Source organism: Neurospora tetraspora (genome assembly GCF_033439725.1).
Source record: "Neurospora tetraspora strain CBS 560.94 chromosome Unknown B0H65scaffold_4, whole genome shotgun sequence".
NCBI classification, from domain to species: Eukaryota; Fungi; Ascomycota; class Sordariomycetes; order Sordariales; family Sordariaceae; genus Neurospora; species Neurospora tetraspora.
In genome coordinates, this window is record NW_026944386.1 from 867,621 (window position 1) to 880,948 (window position 13,328).

The 13,328-nt window shown below is 49.9% G+C and overlaps 3 protein-coding genes and 2 non-coding genes across 5 annotated transcripts; 2 read left to right on the forward strand and 3 right to left on the reverse strand.

Annotated features, from left to right (window-relative positions):
* Positions 1–829: 829 nt before the first annotated feature.
* B0H65DRAFT_508589 (Cyanovirin-N) lies at positions 830–2,376 on the forward strand (the record flags this gene model as incomplete). The annotated part of the gene is made up of 5 exons (XM_062828239.1): positions 830–1,054; positions 1,075–1,139; positions 1,246–1,563; positions 1,636–2,157; positions 2,247–2,376. The coding sequence occupies 5 exons, from the start codon at positions 830–832 to the stop codon at positions 2,374–2,376; spliced, it is 1,260 nt and encodes a 419-aa protein (XP_062681370.1).
* A 1,187-nt stretch (positions 2,377–3,563) lies between these two features.
* B0H65DRAFT_t274 lies at positions 3,564–3,648 on the reverse strand. Its single transcript has one exon. It is a non-coding gene; the product is annotated as a tRNA-Ala (tRNA).
* A 23-nt stretch (positions 3,649–3,671) lies between these two features.
* B0H65DRAFT_t273 lies at positions 3,672–3,756 on the reverse strand. Its single transcript has one exon. It is a non-coding gene; the product is annotated as a tRNA-Ala (tRNA).
* Positions 3,757–6,111: 2,355 nt separating this feature from the next.
* B0H65DRAFT_184737 (uncharacterized protein) lies at positions 6,112–7,360 on the forward strand. The gene is made up of 2 exons (XM_062821554.1): positions 6,112–6,135; positions 6,194–7,360. Exon 2 carries the CDS (start codon positions 6,539–6,541, stop codon positions 7,250–7,252), a length of 714 nt encoding a protein of 237 aa, XP_062681371.1. The 5' UTR covers positions 6,112–6,135; positions 6,194–6,538; the 3' UTR covers positions 7,253–7,360.
* A 3,266-nt stretch (positions 7,361–10,626) lies between these two features.
* On the reverse strand, positions 10,627–12,280 carry B0H65DRAFT_184768 (uncharacterized protein). The gene is made up of 3 exons (XM_062821555.1): positions 11,832–12,280; positions 11,511–11,731; positions 10,627–11,456 (listed from the first exon to the last, which is right to left on the reverse strand). Exons 1-3 carry the CDS (start codon positions 11,981–11,983, stop codon positions 11,053–11,055), a joined length of 777 nt encoding a protein of 258 aa, XP_062681372.1. The 5' UTR covers positions 11,984–12,280; the 3' UTR covers positions 10,627–11,052.
* Between the last annotated feature and the right edge of the window lie 1,048 nt (positions 12,281–13,328).

A 13,328-nucleotide genomic window follows, 5' to 3' on the forward strand; every position in this document is an offset into this window, starting at 1 on the left:
GGCGAGTTGGCCGCCTTCTAGGCAACCCGGCAGAAACTTTTTTGGGTGCTAAAAGTGTGCAGGTTTTGGCCGGGGACAGTCTGGGTTCCAGAGGAGTTCCCGGGTGGGGGTTAGGGTTATAGGTAGTCAAATTATGCTGGTAACTTTCTCAACTCAACTCAACCCACTCAACTAACTTCAACCTCCCGAGTTGAGTTGAGTTGAGTTATTTCTAGCGCTGTCGACCCCGCCCCGTCTCGTTCTTCCTCGACTCGTGCTCGACTCAACACACACACATACCGAACCACCACCGATGACGCGGTCTCTGCTAGCGTAGGCAGAATTCGGGAACGGTTCACCACCAACCGATTTCTCAAGTGTCCTCTTTGATATGGATGCAAGAGGGACCCCGGATTTATGATCGATACGACAAGCTTCGTTCAACACTCCATTAATCGACCTAAAGATTCTTGCTAGCACCAGAGCTGAAATGCAGGTCTAGCAAGTGATCGACAAGTGGAATCTCATTCAGCTGGTGGTTATCTTGGATTTTCCTAGAGCGATTTTACCTTCGGGAGATGTTTAGTCTTCAGCTAATGCACTAGATGATGTTTAGTCTTCAGCTAATGCGGTAGATCTATCTGGGACCAAGTCGTCGGAGTTTCGTGATGTGGCATACATACCTACTCGGAAGAAGCTTGTCGACAGACTCTTGAGATGAGTCACGAAGATATATAAACTTCGCCGTCACTCTCTTTGTCTGGTCTCCTGCATCTCATCATCCCATCCTTCCAACCATTCATTCTCTCCCCTCAGTTAAGATACTACTCCTAGTCCTGTCTCAGCAAAAATGGCTTTCTACAACAGCTGTCGAAACGTCCGACTCGATGGATCAACCCTCAGGGCGGACTGCCAGGACAAGAATGGCAGTTGGAGACAGTCCGAGATCAACCTCAACGATTGCATTGGTAACAAGGATGGATACTTCAACACCAGCCAAAACAGATTCTTCGAGACTGCTAGAAACGTCTCTCTGAAAGGCTCAGCCTCCACGCAACTATGCAAGACAGTTATGGTTACTCCAGGGATGAAGAGCAAACGGTTGACCTCAACCTCTTCATCACCAACGACGACGGACATCTCAAGTTCAAGCAGTACATGTGAGTTTTTTTTTGTTTTTTTTTCTGTCACCACCCTAACATACACAATACACCTCTTCGGCTTGAGCTTGTTTACCAACCTTTTGTTTTTTTTGGGTTCTCACAGGCACGAATCCATCCTGAAGACGGGCTCCTTCTACCACCTCGACGGCCCGATCCTGCGCGGTCTCGTCCTGGGGTATAACGGCAAGTTCAATGTGACGGAAATCGACCTGAACGAATGCTACGCCAACAAGAACGGCTCGTTCCAGTCCGACGACAACCACTTTTACAACTCGTCCCGGAACCTGAGGCTCGTGCCGTCGCCTGGCGCGCTCACACTTGAGGGCGAGCTGAGGAACTGGTACAATAGCTACTCGAATGCTTCCGTCAACTTGGCCATTTGCATCATGAACAATGATGGCAAGTTTCAGTTTGTTAGGCAGTAAGTGGACTGACTTGTCACAACCTTATGCCAAAGAAATAGATAGACTAACACCACAAACCACCACAACAGCGACGGCTTCTGGGACCGCGACGGTTGGGCCGCCAAAACCTTCGAAGGCGTGCCCCTACTCGGCTTCGTCGTCGCAGGCATCCACGAGATAGCCGGTAACCACGAGCACGCCGCGCGCGCCCTCGCCAAATGCGCAAACAGCTCCGTCGTCTGCGTCGGCGTCGTCATCGGCTTCATGCTCGGCGAGACTATGGGTTCCGTCATCGGCGCCGGCATCGCCACGCCCATTGGCATCTGGATTGAAACGGAAATCAAGGACCACCTGATCGAAGACCCCATGTTGCTGGCGCAGTTCGAGGAGGCTACCCTCGGACGGTATATTGGCGAGACTTTGTTGAACATGGGCATGGCGGCTATCCCCGGTGATCCGATTGCTAATATAACCAAGGGGGCGGGCAATGAGGCGTTTAAGCAGACTCTTGGGATCGCGGTGAAGAATTATACTAGGCAGGTGGTGGCGGGCATGAGGTCCAGTGTGGCGACGACGGAGGTGGAGGAGAAGGTCAAGATTTTGTTGAGCGGGTATGTTTTCACCACTTTCCTTTTCTTTGATGACGCAAAAAGGTTTGACGTGATGGGGTTTTGTGCTAACGATTGTCTGTCAAAAATAGTATCGGTGACCTCATCAAGGGCGATGCGCCATCCAGCTGGTCGGATGCGGAGGAGAAGGTCAAGAAGGTGTTGAAGGAGAGGGGCGCTCAGTTGGCGAATACCCCGCCGATGGTTAACTTTCACATTTGAGCAGATAAAGGAAAGAGACGGAAAGGAAGGTCGTATGTGTGGGTAGCATGAGAGATGGAAGGGTTGATGGATATCTGCATGAGGGTTCATTTGGTGTTATCGGCTGCGCTTTCGGGATGAAATAAGGGGGATGTTGTACATGATATGGATGATGATGATGAATGATGAAAAGTTTTATTTGGGAGTCATGGTGTTTGCAAGAAGCGCAATTTTGAGAGTTGTTTGTGTTGTACAGCTGTCTTGACTTCTTTGGATATAGGTTCCGTTCCTCCAGGGTCGAACTCGTTCCAGACGATGAGCAGAAACGATCGACAGAAGATATTGCCCCATGCTGCGCTGTATCCGGGGAATGAAGAGATTCGGATGTACTTGCTTGATAATGGGCTGGAGGAGTCCCTGGACACGCCAAACCATTCGCCGCGGAAGTCATATGGCTTCAAGGTGGGGGAGAGCTTTTTGCTACATCTAGCGACACGGTATGGGGATATCAACATGGTCAAGACGTTGTTGGATAGGGGTGCCAAGATGTTGCAGGATGAAGACGGAAAGACACCGCTCTTGGTTACGGAGGAAAACACACAATGATCAGGGTTGCGGGGAAACTGAAAGAGGTGGAAGGACGCAAGGAGAAAGCAGAGTTGATAAAATTAACGTTGAAGGAGAGGGGGTTACATCAGGAGCATGTTGATGAGCCTGATGAGTATTTGGGCCAAGGCGAGGCCGCTCAGAAGATCAAAAAATGAGCTGTAACCAAGTATTGCGCTGGTCTTTGGTCATCTCGACCACATGTTTGGTTAGTTGTGTGCATAGTTCGTATCTCGGGCAATAAACCGCAGTATCCTAAATGCAGAACCAAGTCAGTACTCAAATCGACCAAGAGTTTTTTGCTTGCACACATCGACTGATGAGAGCGCAACATTGTCCGCTTATCCTGAAAGGTCGAAATCATAACAGCAACGAGACAAGGACCAAGTGAACTGAGTCGTAAGGAGCAACAATGCGAAGATCAAGTGCCGACCTCCAAAACCGAAAAGGATGGTAGTACACATGACTTTTCGAGGCGCCAGAAAAAACGAGAAAAGGCACAGAAAAATGCATTCTTCAGCTAGGCGCGGGGGGTTGACAGAGGAAATAGCAGAAGAATATATCGAAACCGGGCAAAAAAAGAAACATCTCATTAATCGTATTGGACGAGCTGGGAATCGAACCCAGGACCTTTCGCATGCTCGGAAACATGCTAAGCGAACGCTCTACCAACTGAGCCACACGCCCTAAGGAGAAATGTAGATGAGAAGTGGACGAGCTGGGAATCGAACCCAGGACCTTTCGCATACAGGTGAGTATGCTAAGCGAACGCTCTACCAACTGAGCCACACGCCCGAACTGTCTTGTTGTTGTGGAGCGTTCTGGGAATAGTGCTCAAAAAGCCCGAGTCAGGGCAAGTCAAGTTTCTCGAGCAGGCTGCTAGGTCCGTCGATAGAGGCGACGTGTGCAAAACGCCGATACTGACCAGCGAGCTGCAACAGGAAACTTGATCATAGGCGCTCATGATATCCACTGCTCAAAACCACGCGACTGCATCCCGCACACTAGTACAGGCAGCAGCAACTTGAGCTCAGTGGGTCGAAGATGATGAGCTTATGGGGAGACGACAGATCATCGAACATGGCCTGCCAAGCCTTCGCGATCGGTGGGTATGACATTCCAGCCCGTAGTGGTACAATGAAAACCGGAGAGCATAGAATCCCTGATGTTTGCGAGCCTCTCTTCTATTCGTTGGTCGATGTTGGTCGTGCTTATCAAGCAAACCAGGCTCCTACAGCACCGCTTGAAGGGCCAAGGCTGTTTCGAAGGCTGATTCTGAGTCGGACTGGTGCGTCCGGCGTAACTGGATAATGCCCTAGGCTTCTCGATAACCACGGTATACGGCTTGCCATGTGAAAAATCCGGGAATGTTTGACAGGCAAAGACGAACGGTTAATCCCCGACGAAGCCGACGCAGCTCGGATTCGGATTGTCTAACACTACAACAAATGCTGATTCTTGTCGTGGTAGTGCTTTGATAGATTAAACCGATCAAGGGCCGGTGGTATGTAACTGTGAAGATAATTAGCTATGGGTTGTTTCCCAGGCAGAGATATACAAGCAAAGGGTATTGCCAACGATGGAAAAGGAGATATGGCGGCCTCTTAACACCACTACATCTGGCCCTTGACCAGCTGGGAGAAGCGGCACGGACGGAGGCTCTTGCTGTGACAACGAGGCACGACTTCATGCCACGGTCGCAGAGGACAATCAGCCCAACAAGAAGGATGGATGGGTTTGCTGAGCCACAGAGCCTTGCCGTCTTTGGTTCGGAATGTTCAGCCGCATGAAAAGGCTGAAGATCTGGACTGCGATGATTGCGTAACCTCGACACTCTTCGGAATGTCCAAGCCCAAGGTTGAGGGGTATGCAAGGAACGTGACGAGCGACCCGCCAAAGAATTTCGGGAAATGGGGTTGCCATATGACTATCGAAGCGAGGCTGAGAGACTGGTGAAGTCATGATAATGAGCCATGTGGTTGTGGTGTAGTTGTATCCGAATGACAGCCTGTTGTGGGTGGGGTGGTGACTACACAATCGCCAAACTCGTGGAAGACTTCCATTCCAGATGACAAGCGGCAGCGGACTTTGCGTAGACACTGGCAGCCTTTTGCCCTTGACGATGAGGTATTCGACGAGGTGGTGGGCAAACAAAAAGGCCTTGGTCGGTCAACGAAGAATCACAAAAAAACGGTGTTGGAGGACAAGAGGTTGTGTGACGTCCAAGTTGTCATGGAGGGGAATCAAGGAGGAGTTGATGGGGACGGGAGCTAAGCCACAGAGCCACAGTGGTTGAGGGGGGTGCTCCCTCAGTGGATGAGGGGCCCCGTGGCAGGTGGCCCCCACCCCGGCCACCTGCCATCCCCGCTAACCGTTGACGCACAGCGACTGATGAGCCAGTCGGTGTGTCCCGAACGTGACTGCCGCGTTTATTCTCTTCCTTCGATTGCAACTTCCCATCACCTTCAGGAAAGCGCGCCTTCTCCATCGCAAGTCCAGACCTTTCGGTTGCTGAAATTACACAGTAAGCGACAATGCCACACTACGATGCGATACCGTAAGCAACCATCGCCGGCCTCTCACCTTGGCTGGCAGTTTGGAGCGGCGCCTCACCGAGTCGAAGCTACGTCATTTGCCATTCTGTGGTCCATCGCGTCGGGCGCCGATATCGTCCGTCCCTGGTCATAGCCCATCGGCCATCTCATCACTACTCCTGTTGTTGCCCTCATGTTTTGTGCTCCTGTCTAGCACCATCTTCTGAGGTACACGATGTGGATTTCATGACTGACACACATTTGTACGCTGTCCACCTTGACCGCTGCGAGGTCATTCACCGTCCAAGTGGAATAGGAATGACCGTTGGGTTGGTCTTTGCTGACCTTGACCTGAGACACTTCCTACACCTTATCTGAACTACACGAGATCCAGTCATACCGGTACAAGTCTTTCGAGACGACACCCATCACCCTCCTGGCATACACACCACTGACCAACAGCCCCAGGCACCAGGGCAGCCCTCCCCCCTCCCCATGCGGCATGGACAACATCAAGGGCAATCATGTCGGCGGCCGCCATCATAGTAGCCTTTCCGACCTGTGATTGCCCTCACCCTGTCATTGCTTGTCATGGACACATTGATGCAGAACCGTACATCCAGGTCCATCTCTTCTGCGTGTTAGTCCGCCCTTCCCATGTCATGGAAAAAAAAATCAACCTACCGTGGCATTGCTAGACGCCTCGCTCCGGAACCGGGTCCCTCAGTGTTGTAGTGTTTGGTGACCTTTGTGCCACACACCTCTCCATCCATCCAGTCCTATCACAACATGGTGCCTAGCATCGTCATTCTTAAACAAGCCGCACCCATCCCACCTGCTCCGTTCCCCCTTCCCGGCCACCTTTCACTTCTCTCAACTCCTAGTGGTGAATAACAACGAACGCCTGCAGCAGATAACCTGCATATTCCTAGCTCAGCCCTACCAATCACTTGCCTTGCCATCAACTATTAGTCACCGTCTTCCCACGGGCCTCTATAAGATACCTTACTCCTAGAACACTATCATCATCCAACACCGGCCCTATGCCCGCTCATCGAGTCTTCATCGAAACCCGAGCGGTTGACAGGAGCCCCCGAAGCCCAAACCCAAGAAGTCCCCGAAGCCCGCGCCACCGGCCCCGAACCCGAAGCGAAGAGCGCATCTACGTCTACCGGGACGAGCTACCAGCAGACAACAGCAACAACAACACCATGACCGAACACGACCGCGTCCTCCGGGAGGCCTACGACGAAGCCTATCGGCAGAACCAGAACCTGCGCAACGAGCTCCGGGCAAAGGAACTCGAGCTCCAGGAGAGGGACGCCCGTATAGAGGAGCTCAAGTTTGACAACACGAACCTCCGGCGCTCGCTCGACAGCTTGTCCAACGTCGAGGGGCTCCAGGAGGATGAGATCCATAACCTGAAGCGGAAGAATTCCAAGCTGAGGAAGGACAAGGATGATCTGAATGTTAGGGTCCGCGAGCTTCGCCATGAGATGGACGCTAAGATGAGGCCTATGGTGGATCAGATTCATACCCTCAAGCAGGAGGTGGCCAACTGGAGGTTACAGTTCGAGTCGGAGAAGCGGAAGAACAACGATCTTGAGCGTCGTTACGGGAGGTTGCGTGAGAACCTGGACATCCACACGCAGCAGAGCGAGGCGTTCAGGACCCAGAATGAGAATCTGAGGGTGGAGAATGAGCAACTTGCTCAGGTCCTTGAGTTGGAGCGGAGGCTGAGGGTTGCCCGCTTTTGAGCGTGAGGGAGGTAGCGGTTGACGGCAGAGTTTTTGGAGTTTCTCATCTGGGGCCAGCATGACTTCAGGCTCACCACGGCGATTGACGCTTGGCCTTGGATGCACCCTTCACTCACGGATTTCCTTACTTCATTCACATTTTCATGGATTGACAATGGATTGTACGATACGATTTTTTTCAGGTACGGTACACTTGGGTTTGGTTCATTTCACTTTCATGACATCTTCACGGCGACGATACCCCCTTTCTTGTAATTATCATTTTGATTTATCTTCTTCACATCTAGGGTTTTGGTGAGCAACAGAGGAGGCACAGAGGGCGGATTGTGTTGCAATATTCCACAGTTCTTTATCTTGCAACATTCTACAACACAAATAGACAACATAGACATCTTTTACCTAAGTAGCCTCTTCAACTTTTCTTCACAAATTCCCAAGCTCAGCCCCAGTTACCTTACTTCCTTCTCACGGTCTCCTCACAACCCCGTGAGCTCATCATCATGTACGTGACATGTCATGTAAGCCATCGACGGCCATCGACTCGACCCAACGAAAAGCAATGAGCGATGCATACATGTAAAAGTTGTGACTCCTACACGGATTACCCGATTCGGTATATCCTTCTCAAGCCATGCGTCGCTGTGTCATGTTGTGCATCACCAAAGCCGGATCCAGCCGGAACCCGAACCCGAAAGGATCACTGCACAAGATCTCTGGATAGCAGTTGGACGATCGAGTTCAGTTAGACGATCGAGTTCAGTTAGGCATGACTTCCAGCAGTCTTTTGAGTTGCTTATCTAGCCCAGATCGGATCAGATTCATCTCAACATCTAACCTCAACCAACTGAAATCCTCAATCATTACTCATATCAATAATCGATCCTTCATTCAATGCTCCTGGAGACCGCGTACCTTGGGCGTCGGGGGAGATGAAGATAACACCCACCACCCCACCAGAAAAAGAGCAAAAAGATTGTACAGAAACAGAAAAGACTCTCAAGAGAAGTCAGATGCGGCAACTACGGTAAGAAACAACTTAACAGAAACAAGTCGACACTAAACTGAAGGAAAGAACAGAAAGGTTTCGAAACAAAGAGATGTTGCAATAAAACTAACAACGGCCAATCATATCCATTCAATCCGCAAAGTTTTAAAGGCTTCGGGTTCAGGCTGGATGCCGGTTTCAAGCTGCGTTGTTTAAAAGGGAAGGAACGAGTGACAAAAGGGTCGTACTTGCTGGTGATAAGTGATGGATACGTAATGCGGGAGGTCCCGCCAAGGAACCGTGAGAAGGAATCTTCTTGTGAGCCTGCTCTGGTGGACGAGAAGAGGGGCGACGAGGGCAGGAGGGGTTGACGAGGCTGTTGCCTGGTTGGTAGAGGTACATTGTCTACTTTGTGAGACTGGATGTCTAGATGCTTTCTATGACAGTTTGGGAATCCGCCTGAGGCTTGATGATAAATTATGTCCGTGACTTGAGTGGGAGAAATGTGTTCCCTTTTTCATCCACTTCGTTGTCACGAGTTTCTTCCTCCGCAAGTAGGTACGGGTGTGAGCTTTTATCCAGTATCTAGTGTACCGTATTTATCCCGCACGCAGGTACAAAATGGACAATTACACATACATAGTGTACGCATAACTAACAAGATGTGGGATGCGACGGAGGCATACGCATACGCATTGCAGATTAGGTGGCAGATGGCAGGCAGATGGCATACAAAGACGCAGGAGAAATGCACAAAAGCAAGCGACTTGTCGCTTTTTCAGATGGAAGTGAGAGTTTGGTTGTCTGCAGGAGATGTGCAGAGGCGATGAGGATGTGGATGGGCGGAGAGGCGTTGGGATTGGATTGATGGATGAGCTGTGAAGATGTAGAGTGTACTTTGTGCGGGGCACGAGGTGAGGAGGAGGGGGAAGGTGAGAAAGTGAAAGTGAGGAAGCCTTCCGAACCTCCGAAACTTTGATCATCACAAGAAGTTGACTTGCAGGTTCAATTTTTCACTTTGTCTTCGCCCCATGGCAAGCACCTGTGGCACCCAGTTAGTTCGAGTGATAAAATCCAATGATATGCTATACCAACCAGTTGAAGTTGACGATCCTCCACCTTCGCTTGTGGAGTATCGTCAACGCTTCTGGCCTGTAAGTCAGAACTGATCTTCAACAACTGAACAGCCGGATACGCTACTAGTCCTGTAAGTAATCCCTGCATATTTCCTGCCTGGAAGGTGGCGACAAAGTCTAGACCTATCCGAACGTGGGCATATGAATGGCTGTCCTGTGTATGGCTTGCGGGAAGGCTTCCGCTGGAGCGATTCACCCAGGTGAGGGGAAGACACATCCCTCTTTAGACTCACTCCATGCATCTCATATCACATATCCGATCCGAGGCTGCCTGTCTCGCCTGTCTCAAGGCTTTCTGCCTGCGATACAGTTCCAGAAGCGGATACCAACAAGGTAGAAGTGGAACATGGAAGAGCCTGGGCATCTTAGGCAGACAATGGGCATTCTTTTTGTTATGTTCAGGGTAGCTGAGATCTGGCGGAGATATGCATGGCCGTTTCGGTAACAAGGGATTGAAACGAAGCAAGAAGCCGAGGATTGATTAGGCGTATAGACGAGACAAGACGAGGCTGTATTTCCCGTCGGCAATCTTCCAGGCTTCCTCACCTGTCTGCTACAAAGTGACACGGTGGATAGTAGAAGCGTTGCTTCCTAGGTGAGGGAGCCGCCAACAGAGTTATCAGAAACTCTTGTGATCACAACGAAAGGTGAAGGATCATTAAACTTGACGTCGATTCTTGGAAGTGGTCGGAGACCCCCCTGTTGGCGCTAGGCAGAGATGGCTTGGCGAACTGCCGCCTTCTTCAAGTTTCAACCCCATCGGGTGGAGGGACTGTTCGGGTTAATGTGCAAACATCTTTTGTTCTCGATCCGATACTGTAGTTAACGGAAGCCTTGCTTGTCTCGATGGAGGTTTGTCGGGGTCGTTGCTTGCTTTTTGCGTGTCGGATCGAATCTAAACGGCCGGCTGGCGGCGTGGTGTATCTCCGAGGCCTGGTCGATATCTTGGTCGCCGACGGATACGAACAGAAGACAGCCAGGTAATGAGAATGGGCAGTCGCACTTTTGAACTGCGCATTCTTCGCGCAGGTGTAAAGTGAATTAATGAAGAATTCGTTGGGGACGGTGTGAAAGCGGTAGGACTTTAACCTCAGGATCTTTGGTGAGCCGATATCCCGTCTGCCATCTTTCTTATCAGCAGAGAGTGTCCGAATGAGCAATTCAGCCTGGATTTTCACGCAATTCTTCCACCTCCCCCTCTAATCATGGCTTCCGGTAATGTCCATCACACCCACTCCAGCGAGGATTGAAACTCGAGCGGGCCTATCAAAGGGCCAACATTGATCCAAAGTTGCCAAAAGGGGGTGTGCGATGTCGGCCGTGGGAGACCCTCCCCTCCATCTTTGTCAGTCTGTCCACTTTTTTGAAAATGGCTGACCTGCTATGTACCTCTACAGCTGGCAGTGGTGGCCGGTCGAGATGGGGAGCCAGTCAGACGTCGGGAATCGCACACCTTTCCACATGGTCTTCATTTGTATGACGTGAAGAGATTTTGAAAAGGTGTGAAGTCATAAAGACCACGAGGTGAGTCGGGGATTGCATATTGCAGACTTGAAACAAGTAGATGGAAGCCAAGGACGCAAATGCGCGAGTGCATCAAACTAGATGGAATAATATGGAAGCCAGTGGCGGATAGACGGGAGTAGACCGAGAGATAGATTAGTATACCGCGAGATGGACTATATTCCTCGGGACTCTCCCGGCGTTTTCCCTGGTCGCCTCGACACTTTCTTTGCACCCCCCGTCTGTAAGTCCGGGCAGTCTATCGGTCCCATGCTGACACCTGACACTGACGGTAAAACCGGCAAGCGACCGCGGTTTGGTGGTGATGATGAGTGCGTACGTAGGCCATGGTGTATGTGGGTAGCATTACACCCCCCGAGTGGACACTGTCGCCTGCGTGCTTCTTGTTCCCCGGGTGGAGCACGTCGCCGTCGATGGAGTCGCGGGTGGACTCGTTCGGACCGGGAGTCGTTCTTGGCTCCCGTCCGCAACTCCACCAACCCATTCTCCATTCGCTTATTCATAGGGCTGCGGGGAGAGCCGGGCACCCTCGTCGTCAACCTCGACAACCCCAAGGCAGCTCGTCAAGGTTAGCCGGATGGAGACTGGTGGACTGGAGACCGAGAGGACGAACACGGGAGCTTATGACTTGCATCCCTCTCCCCAGATTGGCAGACTCTGGCAGTGCATCGCATGGCAACCTTGAAGACGGGAGCAGCCATCGACTGCATCAGGTGAACCTCGTGACAGCGCTTTGCTTTTCTTTTGCAGTAGCAGCCGTGGCAGCTGGCCTTTGACGCGCGCCTTTCTGCCAATCTGATGGATCCAAGTAGCGACAGGTCGAATCCGGATACCCTAGACCGACCCGCGCCAGATTAGCTGATACGACCTCATCTTTTGAGAAGCCCCCGAATGACCGTCGCGACATTTGGAACCGCGTCCAAGAAAAACTGACGAGAACCAGCCGACAAGCCACAATCGGAGGAAAGCATCCCATTTCTGTGTGGTGACACGGGCCGTGATGGATGATTTGTGCAAGCGAGAAGGGCTGAAAGGGATCAGGTCGCGAGATTTGCGGTTGCACAAAGACACACGAGGCGGCTTCATTTTTTTTTTTCATTCCCTCTCTCTCAACTCCCGAAAGATTCTTCGAGGAAGGAAATGAAGGAGGGTGCAGTGGAGCTCCTGATCATCGCCCGGCGCGGTTCACGGTGTGGATCCGGGCCGCGGGGTCACTCGGAGTGGACTCAGCGGAGGAGGGGCACTATGGGGCAGCGGACGACACCTTCCACTGAGCAAAAAGGAGGGGCGTCCACCAAAAAGTCGCCCATTCCCGTACTGGGAAGGCGGGGGTCTAGCGAATAGTAAATTGACTGTCAATTGACTGTTGGGGGGTCGTAAACGTTGTGATTTTTTCAAATGCGGTAGTGGCTGTTTGAAATTTTTCAAATATTTATTGAAATAAACGTTAAAATGCATCTAAACGTTAGAATGGGTAAACGTTTGAACTATTAAACGTTAGAATTCTATTAAACGTTAGGATTATTAAACGTTTATAATATATTAACTATTTTTAAATATTTAATAAACATTTGGTCACGGTCACAATCACGGTTATAGTTACAATTATATTAATATATTTAGTTTCTTAGTAATAAGAAAGATATTAATTAGTTACTTAAATTCTTTATATAGCCTTATTATATTTGCCTGAAAGAGAGAGAGAGAGAGAGAGAGAGAAAGAGAGAGAAAGAGAGAAAGAGAAAGAAAGAGAGAGAGAGAAAAAGAGAGAGAGTTGGGCAATCTAATTATTAAAGGATTAAGCTTATAATACTATTTGGCTACAATTCCTACTTAGAAGACTTAATACTTTAATAATTAATTACCTAGCTCTCTAATTCCTAAGTTCCGTCTCTAAGTAAATAAATAAATAATTTAGGGTTTTAATTAAAAGAGGGAAAAGGAAGAAGTATCAAGTTTTTGCTCCGGGTTGGCTTTATAATAGTAGAAGGTAGTAGTAATTGTTCTTATTACAGGCTAGATTACATGCCCTGTGCTAGTCGTGCTATGGCTGTTATTGGCCAATGTACTGCAGTGTAGTATGATAGAGCTATGGTATTGGGCAGCCTTGGCAGCGGTTATGGGGTAGATCTACTTAGTTAGGTGGATCTTACCTATGCCCTATATCTGCCTTGGCTGCGTATACTTTTCTTGCTTTCTTTATATAATAATAAAGATTATACCTTATACTTAACAGTGCCCTCGCACCGTAATAGTTTATTGTATTTATATAGCGTTGCGCGCGCTTATTTATTATAGATATCGTAACGAACGTCTTTCTTAGCGATTTGCTAGCAATTAAGTTTTCGAATTGTTTTCGATGTTCTCGCCCTTTATAGAATGGAGAATTAATCTAGCGATAATACTTATCCGTTTGGCACTCCTAATTATA